The following is a 25,364-nucleotide window of genomic DNA, read 5'->3' as shown; positions in this document are numbered from 1 at the left end:
GTGTTTTACAGTACTCAGTTGGTTTGAGTTCTCTTCATTTATTGGGTTTTACTGTGCTCAAATTGCTTGGTTTACTCAAATGGATTATGTTCACAGTACTCATTTTAAGATTAGTTTTTGAACTTATAGTTTGCTGCAATCGGTTTCCTCAAATGGTTTGAGTTACTTTAACTTTTTGGGTTTTACGGTGCATGAAAAATTCTTACACGTAGCCTTTTATGATTTTTACGAAAGTTTCATTACCAAAACACAAACACAGAGACTCCATTGGGTTTTAAGTTCTTCTTTTTAATTACACATTAAATAAGACTGGTGAGATTAATGGGGGAAAACAGGTCTGGGTTGCATTTATAAAACTGCAGATCTGAGAACAGCTTTTCAATCCTAATAAAACCACATTCACCAAAACATAAAAGGCAAAAGATGACCTCACATCAGCACTTTCACATAGACATGTGACCCTTAATTCCAAATAAGCGTCGTTCAGTTCATTAAACCAAAAGCACAATTTACAAAATATCTTTATCACAACCATACAAAGGTTGTTAAAACAAGGTCCATATAGATGTGAACCATTTTATCAACATTTGCAATTGGCACACAAACAGAAAACATTTCAAAAGCAAGTCAAAAAAAAAAAAAAAAACACCTAGTGACTTTGCTACTTCCATTACAGACTGCTTGATTTAAAGGGAACTGAAAAAAAATCACACACACACACAAAAAAAAAAAACACTTTGAACTTTGCATAAGAGCAGACATCCTGATTTATTTCTCATTTCGATCCTTAGTAATAGTCAAATTGCATGAAAGTAATTATCAGAAAACAAAACCACCATGGTAAAACCGCTCACCGAAGGTGTTTTAAAGCAACATTCTGCTTGTTGTACACATGACATCATCTCATGACATCACAAGTATTGCCACGCAAAATAAAAATCTTTATATCACTCTCTTTGGTTCGAGTGATAGCTGAAAATTTGCCCTCCAGACCTGAAAGCTAGTTCTAGCCACGTTTTACCATACACTCTTAGAAATAAAGGTACGCGAGCTGTCACTGTGGTGGTACCTTTTCAAAAGGTACACATTTGTACTTGAAGGGTCCATATTGGTACCTTGAACATATATATTAATACCTACAAATTTTAGGGGAAACACTTTTGTACTTTTTAGGTACTAATTTGTACCCTTGAGGTATTAATATGGACCTTTAAGGTACAAATTTGTACCTTTCGAAAAGGTACCACCCCAGTGACAGATTGCATACCTTTATTTCTGAAAGTGTAGTATACTAGACTCCGACAGCCACTTGGGAATTTAAATGTTCAAAAGGAAAGCTCTGATTGGACTGGCAGAGTAATGACTTGATAGGCGATGGCAGCATAAACAAGGCATTTGTTTTATTCCATTTTATGAAGATACATTTTAAACTCACAATAACTAGTTGTAGGTTATACTCGCGAATCAAAATTTAGCAAAGAAAATAAATCAAAGCATTTATTCAGACTTCTAAGGCGCTGTTTGGCTGGGCACAAGAGGGTAAATATTCATACCTCTGAATGCAGAAGTGAGGCTTTCACTAGTGTAGACCCTTTCAGGAAGAAAGTCTTGCAACCGTATTATTTCTTGAATACTTAATTCTGAGTGGTCAACTGCAGCTTTATCATTTAGTTTTTTGACTTCTCTCTAAATACACAATGTATTTGTGCAAATATCCTAATCACTTCTTTATACAGTATCTCAACGTTAAAATTACTGTTGTTTTTAGCCAGAGATGTTGGCAAATGTTCTCTTAACCAACCAAAAGGTGAAATTGTTTATTCTTATTACAAAAATAGAAAATTAAACCTAGCTGCTATTCCAAAACAGAATAGGAACAAAAATAAAAACAACTAATTCTGACGATTCAGATTTTCCGCATTCCTCGCAAGCCTCAAACATCTTTGAGTCTTTTAGGACTATTCCAAGTTTATATCCATAAATAGTTTTTTTTTCTCTCAGAAATGCTAGATGCGGCCAAAAGACGTGTCAGTTGTATAGTTTGGAATAAGAAAAAACGCATCAGTCAATATGGACACGCTAGTAAAGGAAGCTCCGCCTTCTAGTAAAAGAGCCAATCAATCAATTAATCACTATTGACCATGGATCTCAAACTCGATTCCTGGAGGGCAGCAGCTCTGCACAGTTTTGATCCAATCCTAATCACAGCTGATCCAACTAAAGAAGGCGTTCGAGACTCTTTTGAACACCAGGGCTGTGTCCAAATACGCCTACTACTCAGGAGGTACTGCATTTGAATTTAAGCGTACTACTCTGCCGTTAGAAAAGCCCGTTCTATACAGTATGAATGAGAGTATATGAATTGGACTCATATGTACTACAGCTGCCATCTTGTCATGTTCACTTGAGCCATACCGCGTGAAGCTGCGGTCACACTAGAGTTTGAGCTTGCGAAATTATGTCGCACGGTGCTGCAAAAAGGGGTGGGATTAAACTAGATTTTTAGACATTTAAAAAAAGTGAGCGATTGGTCCATGTTTTAAATTCCTGTCCAGAGAGGCCATATTTTGATCTTCAATTGGTCTCACGCAATCATGTGATGCCATTTTTCAGGTCAGATTTCACAAAGCTTGAACTTTCCGATGCAGCGAACTGCAAAACTTGTCGCAAGAGCTTTCGTTTCCAGTGTGACACATTCGCATGTGTATGAATAAAAGTCTATAGGGAGAAAAGTGCTGTGTGACCGCAGCTTCAGTTGCGTCGCTTCACTCCCATTTATGAATTCCCTCTCGGTGCTTCATGGGATAGCATAGCGTGCACACTTCAGAATCTCGCCGGAAGTAGTAGGTCATCATTTCTTACATACTGATTTTTGAATTCGGACTTACTACTCTGCTCACGTACTGTTTTTAGCGAACTATATAGTATGGAAGTATTATTTTGGATGCAGCCCTCAATTATTTGGATCAGCTGTGTTTTGATTAGGGTTGGAGCAAAACTGCAGAGCTGCGGCCCTCCAGGAATTGAGTTTGAGACCCATGCAATAGACAGTCCAGACACGGGTTTACACGACAGTTTCTGCAGCTTCATTTTGAATGCACTGGGGTCAGCGAACACTAGAATCTTGCCTCATAAACAGTCATCTTAAATTATTTCCTGCCTCCAGCATTCAAATGCAAATCACACGACAGCAACCACTTGAACACTCACATACTTGTAAACAGAGGTTGCCATAATTTTGGGAGGAGATTTGCAGTCAGAAGTAAGTTGGAAATTACCTCAGAATACCAGCGCAGAAGATGCATGATAAAGAGGATGGAAGTTACATAGTTTGACTGACAGAATGACGTCTGATCATGTCCTCCACAAATGGCCGTAAAGGATGGTGGTGTTCTGAATGTTACGTTTGAGTGTGTACGCCAACCTGAGTGCATGAGGAAAAGAAACTATTTAATGTTTTGTCAGTTTAGTGGCTAATTCATACGAAAAGTTCAGTTGTACGAAAATGTATGATTTTTAAAAAGAGGCATGACACCAAACCCACCTCTAAATCATTGGAGGATGAGTAAATGGTACTAAAATGTACGGAAGAAGTCATACAAATTCATATGAATTAGCCACTAAATCAAAAGTTACGAATTGGCATTGCGCATTAGCAAGAGGAATGAGGAAAAATACTTTTTCTTTGACAATGTTTAAAAGCTAAAATTACAAGAGAGTTTGTGTTAAATGTCATTGTTGATTCCAAATATGAAATTTAAATCGGAAGCTTGGCCAACTGTTCCGAAAAATTGGATGTTTCCCCATTCAGTGGGATAGAATGTACACTTGCATGACTGCATTCACTAATGCTGCGTTCACACCAGACGCAGATGAAGCGTCGACCATCAGTGATATACATGTTAAGTCAATGCAAAGAAGCGAAAGACAACCTGCGGCGCAATACACGCGAGTGAGGCGGCACGAATGACACGATTTGCACAAATGAAGTCTATTTGCGTATCGTACAAATCAAAACTCTGAACTTCCGCTGACATTCACATCGCATTAACCAATCAGATTGCTTTCTTTTTTAGGGGAATGATTTTGACCATGTCCCGAGAGGAAATACTCGCCGACACCGGACAACAGTTCATCAAACTGGGCTCGATTCAGTGGGAGGTACTGCTGAAAGCCTCCATCATCCAGGTATAGTTTCTGGAGAAGTTGAACTCACAGAGCTGGGTGCACCTCTGAAAGGATCTAGTGGACGAATATACGCTGTTTTTAGCCTTCCTAAAGCACACAGCTACTCTCTATAAAATCCATGTTAGTCATTTAGCAATGAAGCTAAAGTCACCGGCCAGACAAAAGCCCTGCCCAAGATTCGAATCCACGTCTACTGTGAAATGAATTTAACGTGCGAATAAAGAGTGTAAACTAAATGTTCACAGGTCTATTTACGCGTGAATAGCGGGACTTATTTGCGTGTTTGGCATCTGGTGTGAACACAGCATTAAAGGAGTTTCAAAGACGGTCGCCGAGTGAAAGGACTTGCCTTCAAGAGGTGGTTACCCCAAAAATGAAAATCATTTACACCTCATTCACTTGTCACAAACCTGTTTGAGTTTCTTTCCTGTTAAACAAGTACTGTGGAAGTAAATGGTTACAGGTTTCTAACATTTGTCAAAGTAACTTGGTGTTCAACGAAAGAAAGAACCCCATAATGGTTTGAAAGCACTTGAGTGAGAATAAGTAATGAATACATTTTCATTTTTCGGGTGAACCATCCCATTAAAGGGACTTTGATGCAACTCACAATTTAGACTTTACTTCTTACAATCCTAACCGAGTTAACAGACTTTGTAACTCAATTACAAATATTAACCATGAGACGCGTCCTCGAAATTGCAAGATATTCACAATTGTAATAATTTGTTATGTTTTTTTTTAAGAAAGAATAATACATTGGTGGAAAAAAGCTTCCAAACAAGCTTCATGAATTTAAATAGAGAGAAAAAAGCCATGTTGAAACAATAGCACCTGTTTGGACTAACTAAAAAAATCTTCTCTAAACAACAGTGGCTATTATACAGTATTCAACGCATGACCGTTCCCTGGAAGTTTAAAGAACAAAGCATGCAAACAGGAAAATAATGTTAACATGGTTAAGATTTCACCATATACACACACACACTACCATGGCTTTATAGAGAGGGCATGTTAATCCGACTACAATGGAAGTTCACATGCATGTCGTTTTTGGAAGTCCGGGACAACCAAAGGCAGGGTCATACACAGTGATAATGTATCAAATCATCTCCCCAAAAAAGTGTTGGTCCATTAAAAACAAAATAATAGTTCCTTAAAGTTTCAATTCCGTCAAAAATCAAGTGACTCACATGCAAATTTCAGTCTAAACAGCTAATCTCTGCACACCACTTTAAATCCACACTTCTCTTTCGAAATCTGCAAAAACTACTCAAACCAACTGCAAAATATACCCAGTTCTGACAGCCCGTCTGCTAACATAAGCCATAAAGCAAGGCGTCAACGGACCAACACTTTGGGGCAACTGGCACCGAACGAGAAGTAAAGCTTATTTTCTTTTAAGAAAGCAAATAGAACAGGGATCCATTCTGTATTGGAGGCTAATAATTTAGTGTAAATGTACAAAATGCAGTTGTGGAACTTCTGAGTCCGTAATGACAGGAAAGACTTGTTCACATTAATGCACATTTTGTTTTGGATTTCTTCTTTTTCTTTTTGCCCTCCTTGCTCATCTTCTCCTTGTGTTTCCGGATTTCTCGGACTAAAGTATAAAATGCGTCGTCCACACCCTTCAAAACAAAAGGGAGAACAAAGAACATTAGTCGATTATTGGAAAGCATCAAACTGGAAATAGAAAGAATCATAAGTTTAGTTTTTAAACCCATCTATGACCAGCTTCAGCTACTGCCAAAACAGTGAACTTATAACTGGCCCTAGATCAGTTAATAACTAAATAAAATTTCACCAAAGCCCTCCTGAATATAATTAAAGAAAAGAAATGTGTGAACATCACAAAGTAATGGTCATATTTCAAGCATAATACAAAAATCACACTTATCTGTAAAACTAGGGATGCACAACATATCGGCGGCCATATCGATATCGGCCGATAAATGCTATTTTTAATGTTATCATTATCGGCCCGATATTAAAATTAGGCCGATATCTTTATCCAATAGATTACGTAATTGTACAGAACTGCCTGTCTCGCGCATACGTGGGTTGAACTTGTTCAGACTTGTCCAGTGCACTATAACGGACATTGTTTATTCCTTCAAAGTCTGTCCTTCATGTGAAATTGCTGTGCATTAATAACTCAGTGAGTCACCAAATTCCTTATCATTGCAGACATGTTTGACAGAGTGTCATTGTGTTAAATCGCATCTGGAAATGTTGTGATTTTAATATAATTATTTGTTATTATCAACATGCTGCTTGCCATCTATAACGTTGATGTAAGATTATATTCAGTTTGATCAGCATATTTATCTGACAAAGCCTTGAAGAGACATGTGCCAGTCACTGAATCCAGCAAAGGGGTTTCGCAACTGTCCGCCACATTTTGTCATCATATTATGCAACGTGTTTGTCAAAGTCATCTGTGCTCAATGCTCAGGTGTTGTATCAAAATCTAACTACTAACTGACTCCGCTTTGCTTGCACGTGCATCACACAGCACCTGCATTGCGATGGACGATGGCGTCATTGTCGTGGGCGTAATTCATAACGAATTAAATATTTGTAGCCTAACATTTCAACTACCTGACCTGCATGGTCTTTGTTTAACCATAACCAAATCATAAATAAATAAAGATAAGTTGCACACAAATTACCCCGTCAATCACTTTTTCTGCGAGACTCTGGCATGAATAGGCAGAGTGATCAATGTCGTTATAATGGCGTCGACGAACTTGGTTGGTAAAAAAGGTGCACAACCAACAGGAAAATTACTAAGCACAAGCGTGAAAGCGAAAGATTGAAGCAGTGTACTGACGCTGTGACTCGTTACCTGATAGATTCAAAAGACCGAAGGTCGTTAGATAGAGACAAGATTAATTAAATATTACCTTTAACAACTATAGTGAGAGCTCAGAAGTGCGCATGCCAGAGTGTGTGTTTGTGTGTGGTCACATGATGTGCATTTTCAGCGGTATAGTGTGGACTAAGATCGGTTCAGAAATGCTAGATGAAACGCCAGTGCTGACGTGGATCGTTTTTGTTTTAAAATGCCATTTTAAAACTAAGACGTATTCGTGTAAATGGGGCCTAAGTGTGTATTTTTTGTGAGCGGGTTGCTGCTGCAATGGGGGCAGGGTGGAGGATTGCGATGCCGGCTCAGTATCGTGATGTCTATTGGCCATTGGCGTTGGAATAGTCTAATCCATGGGTGTCCAAACTCGGTCTAGGAGGGCCGGTGTCCTGGAGAGTTTAGCTCCAACCCTAATCAAACACACCTAAACCAGCAAATCAAGGTCTTTCTAGATATACTAGAACCTTCCTAGCAGGTGTGTTGAAGCAAGCTGGAGCAAAACTCTGCAGGACACCGGTCCTCCAGGACCGAGTTTGGACACCCCTGGTCTAATCAAAAGAACCCTAATTTATGCCACATTTTCTGAAGTAAAACATACTATCTGTATTTAGCTTTTTGCTTGTCGCTGGCTCTGAATTGTCAAAACACCTCTCAAAATGCTTTTTTGGACATTATATATACATGTGTACAGCACTGTATCACATTTATTCAAGAACATTTGAGCTGGTTTCAGTTCTTAGTTCATTCATTTCATTTAAAATACATTTATTTTACTTGTTAATTTAATTCCCTTTTGTTATTTAACCTATTATTCTAATGCAACAGTCAAGTTACATGTTAATTTGCAATGCGAAGAAAAGGACATTTATTTTTGACATGCTGATTTATGCAAAATCGTGAATATCGGTCTATATAAATCCCCTTGCAATTTTTAAATTATTGCTTTTTTTTGCTTTGAGTAGGTCAGTTCAAACTTTTATAATGTTTTTAAAATAAAATCAGTTGTTTACTGCATAAAAATATAACATTTTAAAATATTTATCGGCTAATATATCTGTTATCGGCCTCCAAATAATAAGATTTATCGGTTATCGTTATCGGCCCAAAAAATCCATATCGGTGCATCCCCAAGTAAAACAAAACATTTTAATTCCTCTCAGATTGTTTTAAATTAATTAAATTCAGTTTAATAATAAAAACAAACATTCGCATTGTTCTTGCGAATCTTTTTGAAGTATTCCAGGTATTTCATTCAATAGATTTATTGCAGACTTTTAAGTTATTCCATTAACAACAACAATAATAATTTTTTCAGAGTGTATAGAACAAGATTGTTTTTAAGTCTACCAAAAATAGTGGAAGGTTAAGTAGTAAGTCACTGATAAATAAATGTAAAACATAAAATAAATTGCCTAATGATATTAACAATAATAAATATTATTAATATTTAATATTAAATAATACCACCACCAACAGGTTTGGGCTCAAATACGAGCTGAATTTTTTTTTAGTTTGAGTGAGATTCAGCAGTGTTATAAAGCAGACGTCGGACCCAACACCTGTGCTGCAGACAGGCAGCACTGCAAACTTACCGCTCACATCAAAACACATTTTTTAAGCTTGATGCATTGTGTCGTCTTTTCTTCTTTACTGAGTTTTCTCAGCCGGTATTCCCTGATCTCCCGTACCAGAGTATAAAAGGCATCTTCCACTCTCTGCAGTGCAAAACACAACTCCCTTCAGTTTTGAACAACACAAAGGCGTCATTACTGAGAAGGGAAAACAGTCTAAATTGGCTTTTGAAAATCCAGTGGAAATGTACTTTTCCAGAAGCAGAGACATGCTTAACACTGGTATTTTCTCTTCTTAAATATTTGGAAAGAATCTGGCATAATTATGTTAAGAAAAAAAAAACTATTCATTGCAAAGTTTGTTGGCATCTTTGAAGGAATATCTACACAACACTGTTTTCATCTAAAAATAGAAAAACATCTGTGGTTTAGCCATTCATTTTTATAATAGTAGCGTTTTAAAACTATTTAACTACACTGCAATACCAATAAAAAAATATATATTAATAATAATAATAATAATAATAGGTTAGTCGGCATTCAAAGGAAGTTTGTTTTGACAGATGTGTGTACTGTATTTAGTTGTATATGTATATTTTATATGATACAAATTATATACACACGCACATACGCTTAAATATCTATGCAACAAAATTGTTTTGTATAGTTTTGTTTCTATGCATGTGTATATCACAAATAATAATAATAATAATAATAATAATAACAGTAATCAATATCAATCATGATAATATCAATAATAAAGAACAATAACAACAACAATAATAATAATAATATTATCAAGAACAATAATAATAATAATAATAATATCAGTAATAATAGGGTTTCTGCAGGTTTTACCAAGTCAAATTTAAGATCTTTTTAAGACCATTATGAATGAAATTTCAGACTTAAAGGCTAAACCGCAAAGACTTTTACTTGTCCAATTAAAAAATATATATCTAAATTACTTCAATTATGCTTAATGGGTCAAAAAATGGAAATCATACATATACTTTTTTCATTTCAACTTTTTTTTTGACGAGCTTTAAAATCTATAATAAACTAAGTGTACAACAGTCTGTACAGGTCAGTGTCCTCACCACCTATGGTCTTTATATGGAGAACTTACAAATGTTATTGTGAGGAACTGTATTGTTAAAATATAGTTCTAAATATAGTTTTGTTAAAAATTTTGTTGAGATAAATTGTTGGTGACTGTATGAGTTTTGGCCTGATTGGTTAGCTTTACATGGAACAATTAGGACCCATTTAAAATGATTTATTAGTCAATATTGTTTCTAGAGCTTTGAAATTTAAGACATTTTAATGCTGCGTTCACACCAGAAGCGGATGAAGCGTCAAGCTAGAGCTGCACGATTCTGGCTAAAATAAGATAATAATTTTTTGCTTAAATTCAGGATTTTCTCATGATTCTATAGATATAAAGTAACGGTTAATATGAGTAGCCTTCTATTATTCTTACTTCTCAAACATATGGTAAAACAGCAATAATAATAATAATAATAATAATAATAATATACTTTAAATTTGTCCTGGTTGTTAATTCACAGTAAAGTGATGACATCAGAATACATTCATTCATTTTCTTTTCGGCTTAGTACCTTTATTAATCTGGGGTCGCCACAGCGGAATGAACCACCAACTTACCCAGCATTTATTTTATGCAGCGGCAACCCAACCCTTCCAGCTGCAACCCATCACTGGGAAACACATACACACTTATTGACACACACATACACTATGGACAATTTAGTCTACCCAATTCACCTGTACCGCATGTTTTTGGACTGTGGGGGAAACCAGAGCACCCAGAGGAAACCCACGCAAATGCAGGGAGAACATGCAAACTCCACACAGAAATGCCAACAGACCCAGCCGAGGCTCGAACCAGTGACCTTCTTGCTGTGAGGCGACAGCACTACCTACTGCGCCACTGCGTCGCCCCTACATCAGAATACAACTATTCATAATTCTAATGTTGAATTATTGTGTTTGAGACGTATGCATGTGGTTTGTCATTTAAAACATTAGTAGACCATTTTTTTCTACTGGCAAAATCAGACATTTCCATCAGATTCCCTCTTGCACTATATTCAACATTATATAGGCTAGAGTAGTTATACAAACAAATCCTTCCCGTGCGACTCCCAAACGATCACTGTGCCACAAACTGAATGTTATTTAAAACTTTATTAGCTGTTATTTACAGTCTATGCAGGTTCTGTTCACTAGACTTCATTCACAGGCGCACCGCCCTTTCTGTGGTAACAGCTCACGGTCAGCTCACATCACGTGTAATTTCGCGGCCGCGAATGTTAAGCCAATGCGAATGTTAAGCAAATGTTAAGCCAATTCAGAGCACTCGCACTTCTCAAACAAACCGGGAAACGGGTCTGGGCACAGTTCGGATAGCAGTGTAAGTACGCCCTCAGTTTCTGGAGGAGTTGAACTCAGAGCTGGGTGCACTTCTGAAAGTATCTAGTGGACTCGGACACAGCGCCAAATGAATATACACAGTTTTTCAGCCTTCCTCAAGCACATATAGCACGGCTATTATCTCAATAAAATCCATGTTAGTCATTTAGCAACGAAGCTAGAGTCATCGTGCGGACAGAAGCCCTGCCCTTGATGCAAATCTGCATCTATAAGTGAATTTGATGCGCGAAAAGTAAAGGCTAAATGTTTACGTGTCTATTTATGTGCAAATATCGCAATTTATCTGTATGTGCAGTGTCTGGTGTGAACGCAGCATTAGACTAAGACCCCGCGGACACCCTGTAATAATAATAATAATAATAATAATAATAATAATAATAATAATAATAATTCACATACAGCTCACGTCGAAGCAAACTTTTATTTTGGACTCAAATAATCTTTGCCCAGCACAAAATAAATGAAAAAAATATTTATTTTTACATTTTTGTAAGAAGAATAAATAAATAAATCATGCAAATGAAAAATACTTTTGCATTCTAAATATATTGTGTAAATTTACCCAAAATAATTTACAGTTCTACTTTTTAATATGACTGGATTTAGCTATTAAAAAATAAAAATACATAATAAATTACAACTACAAACAAACAATTAGAGGAGGAGAAAGGTAATCTGAAATTAAAAGGAACACGTATCATTTCAGTTTTTACCAGATATGAAACTGGGCATTGAACTTGAGTGTAGAATGTGTGGCTCGAAACAAAGAGAAAAGAAATGTATTCAGCAGCCTTCATTACAGCCCAGCACCAGGAGGAGTTGTGATTTGAGCACTGCAGAGAGAGGAATGAGTGTCTGCCCTCATATTTAACCATGACCGATTAATACCCCAGCTGATTTACAGTGATTGGACCCTTGATCAATCAATCAATCAATCCACACTGCATTCTTTGCCATGATTCATTTTGAATGTGAAGAAAAATCAAAACACAGACAAATTATAATGAATGCACAAGAGAGACCAGGCACAAACCCAGAGCCAGATCAGTTGTGTTGTGTGACGTGAGCCTGATTGATTATTCATAAAGCCTGTTAGAATGAACTCATGCATAAACCCCAGTGTGAAGCAGTGTGTGCGCACTGGCCAGCTCTCATCACAAATCAACAAATCTAAAACACCTTAGGATGGAGTGTGAATGTAGCAAAACCCATGTCTAGGTCACAATTACCACAAAAAAACATCTTATTTCCACCAGCTTATTTTTCATGCACACTTTGTCAGTAAAGCTAGTTCTAGTAACTCAGTGTGCGTTTAGATTGAGCAGACTTAACTATAGTCGTAGTACATTGATAAGCCATGCAACCATTTCAACCAGTCGATAATGACACTGACATAATCGTTCTACAATAATGACAGCGGTTTTCATCGCTTCCCAATTAACTGTGGCTGTAGTAACAACAGCACATGAAAATACAACAATTTGGGCCCTATCATACACCCGGCGCAAGGTGCGACGGAAATGTTATTTGCTAGTTTCAGCACAATGCAAGTGTCATTTGACGTTTTGAACAACGCTGTTTAAATAGCAAATGCATTTGCGTTCATGTACGCCCACAGGCGTTCTGGTCTAAAAAAGGAGGTGTGTTAAGGCGCATTGCTATTTTGAGGAGCTAAAATAGATTGCACAATAGACCAGCTGAGAGCAGGTGTAAAGTCCAGCGCAGAGCGCGTGAGTAACTGACCACACTGAAAAGCTGTCTAAATGGAGAAAGCTAAAGGGCACTGATGTATTGCTTTGTGGTATTTATTTAGTGTGGAGCAAAGAACTGCACACAAATTAATCCTTAATTTATCAATAATACGTCCCTGTTGATAAAAATTTGATAGCGTCATACTGCCCTGTAGTGATCATTTTATCTAAAACTGCGGTCAAATGTATGCTGAAGTACATTTTAAAGTTTCACAAAAATGTAGGCTGAAGCACATTTTCCAATCAGCCTGGGTTGTAATATACATGCTTATTTTAAACTACAATAAAATCTACGTGATTTAAAGTTTACTGCCCTTTGATTTGTAATGTGACCCAGACATGTTCTTGAAAGGCTTCACAAGACTCAACATATAGGGTTAACAATGCAATTACATGACATTAAAGACGACATAAAAATGGCTTATCTCATTTAACTTCCATGATAAAAAAATAATACTACGTTTGGAAAAATTCAATATAGCGTGGTGATTTTAAAGGCTAGCTAATTTTGCACCCTCAGTTGGGCCAGCAAAAAACTTGTTAAGAGGTGGAGAAAGAGCAGTGATGGAACACTTTATGAAAAGAATACTGCAAAATACAAGCAATTACGCTAAATGAGAGTTGTTTTGATTTCATGTAGTCTTTAATTCAGTGAAAATAAAAAGACTTTCAGTGTCAAAACACAGTTTTATTTTTAAATGATTTGTCAAACACTTGAATATAACGAGCACCGATGTTTGCCATACCTGTCTTGTCTTTGCTGAGGTCTCTATAAATGGGATGCCATAGCTGCGTGCTAAATCCTGAGCCTGCTTGGAGTCCACAATGTGGGACGGAAGATCACACTTATTCCCCACCAGAACCATGGGGACATCCTCAGAGTCCTTTACTCGCTTTATCTGCTCCCTGCAAAAGAATATCATGCGCTGTAAAATAATAATAGTAAAAAGTCCATCCACCAATACAGATTTTATTCTTCGTCTCCATGGCCAATTCGGATTTTTTTGGGCTGATTCCAAAACACCGTTTTCCTAATTTTAACAAAATTAATTTTCTGGTGCTCACAGCGACCCGAGTTTGATTCACAGCTTGAGGTCCGATACATCCCCTTTCGCTCTCTGCTCCCCATGTATTGCCATCTCGACTACACTATCTGATAAAATAAAGGTGAAAACAAAAACAAACAAAAAAAATGGTATGATTTCAAAAATAAACAAAAAATGTTATTTTTTTTTAAATCAATGATTTGACTAGATCTGCTATATATAAAACATACCTAAAAACATTAGACTGACTGAACAAAAAATCTCAATTCATTATCAGCCTGCTGGGGTTGCTTATCCACTGGTTAAGTGTGACATCACGCAAAGTGGCTTCCGGGTCAAAGCGCTTTATCAAACTGTATGAGGAGACTCATCAAATGGTAATAATAAAGGTTTACAAAGCGCTATACTTTCGAAAAATCAGTCAGAATTATCAGCGCCCCTGTTTATTTTTTCCCCAATTTCTGTTTAATGGAGAGATTTTTTTTACACATTTCTAAACATAATAGTTTAATAACTCATTTCTAATAACTGATTTATTTTATCTTTACCATGATGACAGTAAATAATATTTGACTAGATATTTTTCAAGACACTTCTATACAGCTTAAAGTGACATTTACAGGCTTAACTAGGTTAATTAGGTTAACTAGGCAGGTTAGGGTAATTAGGCAAGTTAGTCTACAGAACAAACCATCATTATACAATATCGAAAAAAAATAACTTGAAGGGGCTAATAATTTTGACCTTAAAATAGATTTTAAAAAATTTAAAACTGGTTTTATTCTAGCCAAAATAAACTGAATACGACTTTCTCCAGAAGAAAAAATATTATCAGACCTACTGTGAAAATTTCTTTGCTCTGTTAAACATCATTTGGGAAATTAAAAAAAATTCAAAGGGGGGCTAATAATTCTGACTTCAACTGTATGTATATATAACCATGCCTGATATAAGATGACCAGAAAGTGATACATTTTTTATAAAATTGTTCACATTTTAGACTGCTGTGTACACCATGATTTTATATAAAATTCACTCTGTGTGATAACTAAAAAGAGCTCATAAACGAATATTTTCTCTGTTCAAATGAGTAGCGGATGGACCCGGAAACCGTATTCATACAGTTCAACTTAACAAGCAGATAGAACAGCAGGAAATTTGGCGTTTTCTCGGGTTGTGCTGCAAACGCTGTGCCTTTCAATATGTAATACACTGAATTAATGTAAAAATGTAATTGAACTTTTCTGAAGGGATTTCCCCTCGTAGATGCTTTCATAAAGCCTCCTACCCCCAATTCAGTATTTAAGATTTTCTTCCAGTATTTTAGCACCAGAAACAGTGAGCTTCTGCCTGAAAGTTTCTCAAATACAACCATGATCCACACATAAGATGAAATCAAATGGTAAAGATGAAATCAACACATAATCAGAAATGACTTATTGAAACAAAATACCAATCGATCTTAACATTGAGCTACAATGTAAAAGGCCTAAATCACAAAAGTCTTACACATGAAATGTTTTTGTTTAATGTTGGGAATATCATAGAGTGGCAAAAGTATGAAATCAACAAAGGTCAAAGTTTGTTAGATTGGTTATGATGCGCTCACACCAGACGCAGATGAAGAGTCAAGTGCGAGCGATTTACATGTTAAGCCTATACAAAAAAACCTATGGACATCCTGCAGGGCGAATGATGCGATTCGAGCAAATGAAAAAAAATAAAATAAATTGGCTTCCAAAAGTAACCGGTCGTTCTCTACTTTTCACAGCCTCGTTTCTGAAAGCTTTGAGACTGCACTCTATCTGTTTCTAGCAAACCCTCACCTGTAGTGGTGAATGTCCTCGAAGGACTTGGTGTTATTGATGGCAAAGACACAGAGGAAGCCCTCTCCCGTCCTCATGTACTGGTCCCTCATGGCACTGTACTCCTCCTGACCTGCAGTGTCCAGGATGTCCAGTAGACACGTCTCTCCGTCAATCACCACCTGCTTCCTGTACGAGTCCTGCATCAGCCAAAATTATATTCTTTGAGTTGAATAAAAACACCATCACATGTATGCACAAACAAGCGCATTCATCATAGAACTGTGCTTCATATTAATCTAATTTGTTTATTTATCCCTCCATCTATCAATTTGGCATCTTTAGGTCTGGTTTTGACACCATAAACATGTTGAGTGCCCTAACAAGTTCATCTGCATAGTAAAAACTAGGGCTGCATGATATTGGAGAAATCTGACATAGAAGTATTGTATTTTTCTGCGATAAATATTGCGATTTGGGATATTGTCATAAGATCATTTCAATAGCACTATTTGATGGTTTTCTATAAAGTCTAAAGGCTCGTACACACCAGGACTCTTTTCGTTTGCGTTTATTGTCAACGTTTTACGAGACGTTTTTCCGCATTCAAACCCAAGCAATTTTCACTGGCGTCAAGCAGAAGAGTATGCAAAATCACTCCTTGACGTTAGATGGCGCTACACAACTTTAAGCTTCTGACACCCCGCTTATAACACAGAAGAGGAAGAGAGGAAGTTCACACGCTTGTTTGGTAAAGTTACTGGTGACTCGAACAAGCATGGATGGTTCAAGTTGCAGCTCCAGCTCTAGCGATGAAGAAATGATTATTGTTCACCAGAGCAATAAGTAGTGGTGGGCAAAGCGAGGCTTCATGAAACATTGAAACAGTAATGTGTCGAAGCTTCGAAACGTTTCGAAACCCCACTCTACAGTGACGCCTAGTGGTCATGTTTTATGTATTGGACTGGTTCAGTGCACTCAACAGCTTCAGCATAGAACTGTTGAGCAAATTGTGGTTATAAAAGCCACTTTGTGGGATCGAAGACTCAAGTGTTATGGTGGAGTGGTTAGGGTTCCTGTCTACCGTGCGGTGATTGTTGGTTCGAATCCAGGCTGATACAGTCAATTTGAAATGCTTTAATATCAGTTTGAGATGCTTTGTTCGTGCATCGTTCTGTTTCAACATTGGTCTGACATACGAATGAACACTTTGTAAATAAATATGGCTTGTTTTGGTCATAAAACAGGGTTGTTGATAGATCAGATACAGTTGTGGACAGAAGTTAACAAGAATTATTTATGTTATTCATTAAATTTCCCATTTATTGTTTTTTATTAACTTCTACCCCAACCCTAAACCCAACCGTCACAGTACTGTAAAATATTAATTATTGTTTTAGTTACAAAAATTATGTTAAATTGATGGCGTATCTGCAGCTGTATCCCATCTAGAGTACACTATAAACAGTAGCATTATTAAAATACATAAAATCATGATTTTGGAGTATTTGTACAAGTCGGGATTCGAACCCAAAAGTCATTTGAAGCCTCAAACAACACGCACATGTACGGTCCACTAGGCCATACGAGACAGAAATTTTTTAACTGGCCCTGTCAGCCAAATGCATATTCTCCAGGTCTTGAAACGCTTCTGAACTGATCGATGCTTTGAATCGCTTTAGTCACGTGACCAGGTGTTTCGAAACACTTTAGTCACGTGACCTGGGTGTTTCGGATCATGCTTCGGTACAGTGTCTCGAAACACTTGCGCTTCGGGATCTCGACACTGTGTCGAAACGTCAGTTTCACGTCAGCCATCCCTAGCAATAAGCAGCTCCACGTTCATGTCGCCTCTGGGCATCTTCTTCAATGTGTGCTCGTATTGACAGTTTTGCGCTTGAGCGCCTCTAAGTGCTGTTTACTGTAACTTCAGCAGCTCCGTGCACGTGAACAAAAGTGCCAATCTGATTGGAGGAGAAGCCTCAAAACAAAAAAACGAGCATGAGGCGTTTCTTTAAAAATGACATTTTTACGCCTGCCGTTTTGCGCGTAGGTGTGCACGATAACATAAGCGCCCTTTATTTAGTCACGAGGCATTAAACGTCGAAGGAAAATGCGAACAAAAAACATCTTGATGTGCACGGGCCTTAAGGGTGATTTCACACCAGTTATTCGATTATTTTGTTCCGAAACAGGGATTACAATTGTTACACGTTGCTCTTGGTGCGGTTCTCTTTCACACTGCAAAGTTTCTAAAATGGACCAAAATAGCTAAAACAAGTCCCGTGCGAGTAAACGCTGGTCACATTGGTCAGAGTTCCAAGGTTTATTTTTCAGAGTCCCGCTCAGCTGTCATACATCCTTATTTAATTTATTCCGATGGGCAAAAAGACATTATAAGTGAAAAGCTGCACTTTAATTTTGAATGGTGATACCCACAGACAGGTAGAAATGACATCCCGTCTTACTCGATTCTCATTTATATAGCCTATTACATATCCATAACACACTGTGATATAGCCTGGTTCGTTGGATCGTATTGCTTTCTCACTACAATCGATCTGCTCCAGAGTTTGTTTTAATCGAGCTGAGACCCCCTCATTCAGGCGATTTCGGACTGGGGTGCGTTTCCCAAACAATTAGGCAACTCGTTGCTGAACTATCATGGTGTAATGCATCATTTGCATAGTGACGCGTGTTTACCCAAAACCGCAAATCCTCTGTCGCAGATCCATTGTTTAAACCATGTTAGTTATAATGTAAAACACCCATAATGATGCTCTAAACGAGGTGGTAACAACTTCTTTAGAGAAGAACCCCATAATTTCTTTGTGCAAGTTATATTGTTTTACACACACACGTAAAAAAAAATGAATATTAGTTATGGTAAATACATAGCTTTCTATATTAATTGAAATATATGTAAATGGCACATACAGGGCCAATGTTTCCTTTACAAATATTATTAATATTATACTATTTTTGTCTTATGTAGGTTATGGATAAAATATGGTCATTCTAATAGTTTATTAAAATTAATTTGATTTTTGGAAATCACCAAGCGACCCCCCCCCCAATTGTCACGTGACCCCACTTTGGGAACCACTGCATTAAAGAGCCCCTATTGTGCATTATGAAAGGTCATGTTAGAATGTCATATTTCATATTTGAAATTGATGATGATGATGATGATAATGATAATAATAATAATAAACAACTTTTGAAACAAAGAACGCACATTTTTATTATTAAAATTACTAATAAATTGTGCAGTTATAAGACAGTGTACTTTTAATTTAAATCTAGTGAGCAGCCTTGTTTCTGTTAAAAATATATTTGTGATTTAAAGATTAAATTAAAAAAACTAAACCTAAAAAAAAAAATAAAGAATACCAAAAATACCGATAAACAAAAAAAAGACATGTAAACATGTAATCTTAATGAGGGTACATTCCGTGCCAAGAAAGTAAAAGGCAAGAAAAGAGCATTTGATTAGGAAACCACCTTCTTTTAAACCAGAATAACCGGATTGCACTGTTGAATGTTTAATAGTACATTTTCTGCATACTCACACACATGAGTGAGTTTTGCAGTTCTGTGTGTGTGTGTGTGTGTGTGTGTGTCAGTAGAAAGTCAGTGCCTTGAAAGCACCAAACACTGTAGCAGCTACACAAATCTCACCTCTATAGTTGGGTCATATTCATCCACAAAGTGGTTCTGGATGAGTTGGATGGTTAGAGCGCTTTTGCCTACGCCTCCAGCTCCCACGACCACAAGCTTATATTCTGTCATTTTTCACCTGCAACAGGAACAAAAACACAAACATTAGCAGTTAATTTAAAAAAAAGACACTACTAAACATCAAGTCAAGTTGAGATTTGTCAATCTGTTACATGTGTGGACATACAGTGGAACAAAATGTCTCGCAGGACCATCGTGCGACAAGCCATAAATACATAATTAACACACCAGAACAATCTAACTATATTAACTACACTAACTATACACAACCTAAAACATACTATACAAGTACATTTACATAGAACAATATTGTGCAAGATATTGTGCAAAAGAGGTATTTTGAGGTTGAAGAAAACAAGTAGTGCAACATGTTTTGTGGTACATTCACAGGTAAATGTTTTACTTATTTAGTCCTTGTAAGATTGAGTTTAGGTAAAGTGTCTGGTGCATATAGAGAGAAAAGTGTTTCTGCAGGTGGTTTGTGAAAGCCAAGCACATTCAGAAACGCATAATGTTTTTTCTAGAGATTTGGAGTGATTGTAAGAAAGTGTCTGGTGCAAAGTGTCAGAGAGATGAAAATGCTTTCTACTTAAACATGACAACTTGTCAAAAAACGTACTCTATAACATGCACATGGGGTTTCAGATTTAACAACATGGAATTACTAAAGCCTGGTTTATACTTCTGCGTCATGTGATCGGCGTGGCCCACGGCGTATGCTTGCTACATGTGTAGCTGTGCATTCATACTTCTCCGCGCGGTTTCTGATGCTGTGCAATAACACTTTCGAAACGCTAGTTGGCTGTGAGGTGTTTAGGTTCCTCTGTGTCGAGTTTCTTCACTGGTGTTTTGTTTTTTCCGAACGCTTCCTTAATGTACAAGTGGCTCAAACTGGCTCATTTTGAGGCAGGAAGCGGCGGATGTGCAACAACTTTAATTATAAGGTAAACACAAAACAAAACTTTTCATATGGAGCTCCTTCATGGGACTCGACACTTGTAAACAGTCGCTCCAACAGACTCTCTGTCCCGCCCACTCGTCAGCGCTACCAACCCGACCAATCACAGAGCTTGCGCTACGCGTCGTTGCGACGTGTAGTTAAATTTTTTTGAGAGGTGCGCATCAGCGACGCCCACGGCGAGGGCTATGCGTCCACGTGTAGGCCGCGCCATAGCATACGCGTGCGCTTGACACAGAAGTATAAATCAGCCTCAACTTGTTAGTTAACTAACGCTATTATGCAGAATGAAAAATTTATTTGATTTTTAAATCAATTCAATTCATTATTTCTATAGCATTCAATAAACCATACATTGCGCTGATGAAGATGAAGAAAAGGCAATATAAGCCATAATATTTCAGATCATAGGGACACATATCCAGCATATCAATCAGGCAGGGGAGTAGTAGTACACTGAAAAAATAAAATAAAATAAATCCTTGTAACAATTTGCATGAACAAATTAAGTAAATTTTACTATTTTATATCAGGTACAATTAACTTAAATGAACAAAGTTCTTGTTTTAGCAGAAGGAACATTGCTTTTATCAATTTAAATAAATCTTATTAGTTACAAATTAGTACATTTGGTGTAACTTGGTTTAATTAAGACACACATTTCCACTTGAAACGCATAATTTTCTTTTATTTTAAGCAAATTGAACTCAAGAGCAAATTTACTTTAAAATTGATTACTGATCTCAAAGGTAGTGTTAGCACAGCTATGGCTCTCTGAGTAAAGAGTCAAATATTAATACTGATAATAAAAATGCCAAGACCCTAATCATGAGTGTTTCTCTGCAAGATGGTAACCCTTAAAAAAAACCTTCTTAATCTTCAAACTAACGAAGATTAAACTAACAACTCTCTCTCTCAAATTTAAACACCTAAGAAAGCTTTTATTTTCAAAATATTCTTGGGAAAAAATTAATTTCGGAACTACGTACCCATTGCAACGTATGCTTTATTAAAATTTACTTAACATTACTAGGTTTGCGATTATTAGAAGATATTTAAATTTTACAAGTAAATGAATATTAATATTTAACTCTTTCCACTCATTTCATTTACTGCATCAAGTAAATAATATCTAATATTTACTTAGAAAATTCTAGTTATCTTTGACACAATTACAATGTAAAAAGTATGAGAGTAAATTTATTTGACTACACCAAAAAGTCATTACTAGGCCCACACGGAATCTGCGTGAACAGAAATCTGCAGATTTTTAGCCCATCGTTGATTCTGTTTATTTACTTGAGTAAATTTATATTAATTCAGTTTTTAAAATAATTTCAGTAATATTATTGACTAATATGAAAATATTTATATGATTTATTTACAATATAGTTTGTAAAGTAATGTTTTCTGTCTTTTAGTAGATATATTATACAAGAGACTTGCTTTGTTTATCAAATTAAGTGGATCTAATTGGATTTGCATTGTATACATTAAATACAAGTTAAAAATGTATTACTTTTTATTTCATATGTTAAGGTTTTAGTTATGATACTCCCAAAATCATTCCGCATAAATCTGCAGATTTTTAACAAAATTCTGCGCAGAAATGGCAAAATATGTCCGCAGACTCCATCTAGCCCTAGTTATTAGTTATAGTGTGAATGCTGGTGTAGTTAAACTGGTTCAATTTAATATAAAAACATCACTGTTAAAGATCAGTTTAGTTTAAACATATTTAATAGTCATTTTAAATAAAAAGCAGGCCAAAACAAGATTTTAGGAGTTCGGAACAGTTTGCCAAAGCTCACACTGGCTGGTGAACACCTTTGAACAGCCATTTGTCTGTGAAGATTACACAATAGGAGGGTGTGGTCTGTGGCTCCGTCTTCTTTAACTTGGTTTGCTGTTTAAGCAAGATGTTCGCGACTCAAAACAGACACTGAAGAGCTGCTTAAACTGAATGAAATCCTCATTTGCTGCTTTTCATGTTCAATACTGTAAAGCTGCTTGCTTTAAAGCAGTCTACTGCATTAAGAAGTGTGGCTATGGAATGCTGTGTTGCAGAGCGCTTGAAAACATCCACATCAGGTGATTTGCTTAACTGCTGTAATTTTATTTGTATAATACGCTTAACCATTCAATTACAGCATACTTCTATTAATTGTAAACTTTAAGGTCTTCCGTGATTGACGTTTACTTCAAAATGTAAGGTCTACTAGGCTAAACGAACCCACAGCATTTAAATGACTATTAAGCATTACACTCTTCTAGATGCTGTAAAATAACTTGAACCTATTTATTTCTCCTTCCTTCAATGTACTATGAAAAATTCTCGGGCCATAACTAGATTTACTGTTTATTATTCCAGATTTTAAAAAGTTGTCCATTTTTAAAAACAAGAAATACAAAAAAATATGGACACTCATGAAAACTATTTTTTAAGCTATAATATGTGTTTTGTGACCACCATTGGCACAAAGTAGAATTGTTCAAACTGTTCAAACCTCAGGACAGTTTCCCGCAAATAATTTGCTATGTCACATTAAGGATTTTCAAGCACTTCCCAGAGTTGTTCTTTAGATTCAAGTTGTCATGCACATCTTGTCCGAAATGCATGATTCTGTGACCAGTACTAAAAGCCATCTCCATACAAAAGCCAGAGTTCATTAAAGCTTTGCTGAATAAACAGAAGTTTTAACTGCTTCTATAAATTCAACATTACTAATACAGTCACATGACTAGAGAAATATATGGTTTATCTGAGTTCTTATAACTTTTATATAAATATTTATCTTTCTTTCCAGTCAATTCCGTAACATCTCTACAATATTTAGGTCTGGACTCTGTGCAGACCATTTCATGACTGTTTGATCTGCCGTTTTCTCTCCAAACATGATTTCACAGCATTGGCAGCAAGTTTGGGACAATTATTCTCATTAAAAATATATAACCATTACCAACAAGGTGCTAATTAATAGAAATGCTGTTGAGTCCGTATTCATGATTCCATCAGTTCGGACAATATAGTCAACAACACCAGCAGAAATGCCCCCAAATCAGGTCAGAGAACCCAGCATGTATGTGACCATTTTAAAGATGATTAAGGTTAGCAGGCATGAGAAAACTGTCAAAAATGCTGCAATAAATATGCCTGGCTAGTAGTTAGTGCTGTCACTTAGTTAGCCAATAATACCTGTACGTAGGGAAGTCACGTTAGCTCACGTTATGCATCATCACTGTTAGTTGCAATATTGGTTAAACAGAAGAAGAAAAAAAAAACTCAGCAATTGTTGTGGATGTTTGTTTGGCCTTACCTTGGAAATTAACATGCATGTCTACATATTACCCAACATGAACTACGCACACTTATATGACATCACCATTTTCAAAGATTCCTGTACTGGGTGTTTACACAAACTATAACTGGCATTTTCAAAGTCTTTTACTTGGTTTTTAAAATTGGGTGAACAGGGAAAACGCATAAAAAGGTTTCTCAATTTTGGCTGGAAATGTGGTGTAAACAGTCCTTTAAACAAGTAGACAAACTTTACGTTCTAAACTGAATTTTCCGGTTGTTTTCTAATAAACTAATAAGGAATAATGATATGGTTATTGCACAATCAGTTAAACAAGAAATGTAATGGGTTAATCATTTAAAGTTTTAGTTCACATAATTTAAAAAAATCCATTACAGATTTAAAAAAAAAATATATATATATATATAAGTTTTATACTTCAAGTATAAGTACTTCTGTTTTTTTAAAGGGATGGTTCCCCCTTAAATGAATATTTCCTCACCATTTTCCACTTACTATTTCTTCTGTTGAACACAAAACAAGACATTCTAAAGAATGTCATAGGAAAAGCAGCCATTGGCAACAATTCTAGGAACAAAAATACCGTGGGTTTTCTCTTAGCAATGATCAGAATATTTTCCTTTGTGTTGAACAAAAGGAAGAATGACAGAACTTTCATTTTTGAGTGAATGAACAACACCTTAAATAACTTTCGCTTCAAATTTAGGCTACAACGAACATGGATCTAACACGACTTATTTAAAACTTGTATATATTTAATGTTGGATTATTCAAAATAAATATCTATTTTGAAGTGAGATTTTAAGTGAAGTAAAGAGAAGTTCAATGTTAATAATGGTAAAGCGCCATTGTACAGCAGGGCCCAAATTCCATTTGGGCGTGCTATGATAATAATAAACTCTTACGCATACAAAACCTCACATGGAACCAGTTCTAAGCCTGACTCCTATAAAATTATTCCTGACTAAATAAATACTTTTTAAACAATTTACATCAGGGTTTACTAAAAGTTCCGCGTCTGAAATGTCTCTTAAGGTTCAAGCGTTTGTCATGACCTTGTTATAACGTTGTTATCCATTTAAACGGCGAACACAAAGCCTTAAATATACCCACACAATCCCTCTAAAGTGTTTTAAAAGACTTTTCTGACTGGAAATCAATTATATAATACGTAAAACAGATAAATGTATGCTCTTTCTGTGCTAACGTTACATGGCCTGCGCTCGGAGGCTGTGCTTTACATATAAATATGGGCGGACACACTGTTGCGTCCTGCTAAATGATCACTTACCCCAAAATAATCAACGATTTTCAGCTGTTTACGGTTATTTTTAGTAGGTGGAGGCGATTAAAGTGATGAATAACACGCAGTCGAGCAGCCTCTTCCGAGCATCAGCATGCATCTTGCATTATAATGGACTAAACATCTGTAGACCCAAACAATCCAGAGCGGTGTCCTTTCAATGAGAGGTGCAGGGCGGAGGGCTTGATCGATAACTGACCGATAACCGACACTAATAATTCCAGTTCGAATACGGTTATGCGACCGATGACTAATGCACTTTACTTACAGCGTTATAGCACACGACAACCTGCTACAACATATTCGATACTATGCGATCACCGGCTTCTGACAAGCGCTAAGGGCAGCATTA

At 36.4% G+C, this 25,364-nt stretch overlaps 1 protein-coding gene across 2 annotated transcripts; it reads right to left on the bottom strand.

Moving 5' to 3' along the window:
* Positions 1-267: 267 nt before the first annotated feature.
* Positions 268-25,364, bottom strand: kras (v-Ki-ras2 Kirsten rat sarcoma viral oncogene homolog). Of its 2 annotated transcripts, XM_056452257.1 has the most exons (6): positions 25,001-25,364; positions 19,372-19,489; positions 15,712-15,890; positions 13,586-13,745; positions 8,653-8,775; positions 5,729-5,819 (listed from the first exon to the last, which is right to left on the bottom strand). In XM_056452257.1, the coding sequence occupies exons 2-5, from the start codon at positions 19,480-19,482 to the stop codon at positions 8,656-8,658; spliced, it is 570 nt and encodes a 189-aa protein (XP_056308232.1). In that variant the 5' UTR covers positions 19,483-19,489; positions 25,001-25,364; the 3' UTR covers positions 5,729-5,819; positions 8,653-8,655. The 2 variants fall into 2 exon arrangements, with proteins under 2 accessions (XP_056308233.1, XP_056308232.1); XM_056452258.1 differs by lacking the exon at positions 8,653-8,775 and having other exon boundaries at positions 268-5,819.

Source organism: Danio aesculapii, chromosome 25 (assembly GCF_903798145.1).
Source record: "Danio aesculapii chromosome 25, fDanAes4.1, whole genome shotgun sequence".
Lineage (NCBI taxonomy): Eukaryota > Metazoa > Chordata > Actinopteri > Cypriniformes > Danionidae > Danio > Danio aesculapii.
Note: the sequence above shows the minus strand (reverse complement) of the source record. Positions and strands in the feature narration are given on the sequence as shown.

What these genes read in the sequence shown, in the direction of transcription:
- kras (XM_056452257.1), bottom strand. Translation starts at nt 19,482, where the DNA reads ATGACAGAATATAAGCTTGTGGTCGTGGGAGCTGGAGGCGTAGGCAAA. An exon ending in AATATGACCCAACTATAGAG is followed by an intron (nt 15,891 to 19,371) that starts GTGAGATTTGTG and finishes TGGCTGATGCAG; the next exon opens with GACTCGTACAGGAAGCAGGT. An exon ending in CCTCAGCAAAGACAAGACAG is followed by an intron (nt 8,776 to 13,585) that starts GTATGGCAAACA and finishes TTTGCACTGCAG; the next exon opens with AGAGTGGAAGATGCCTTTTA.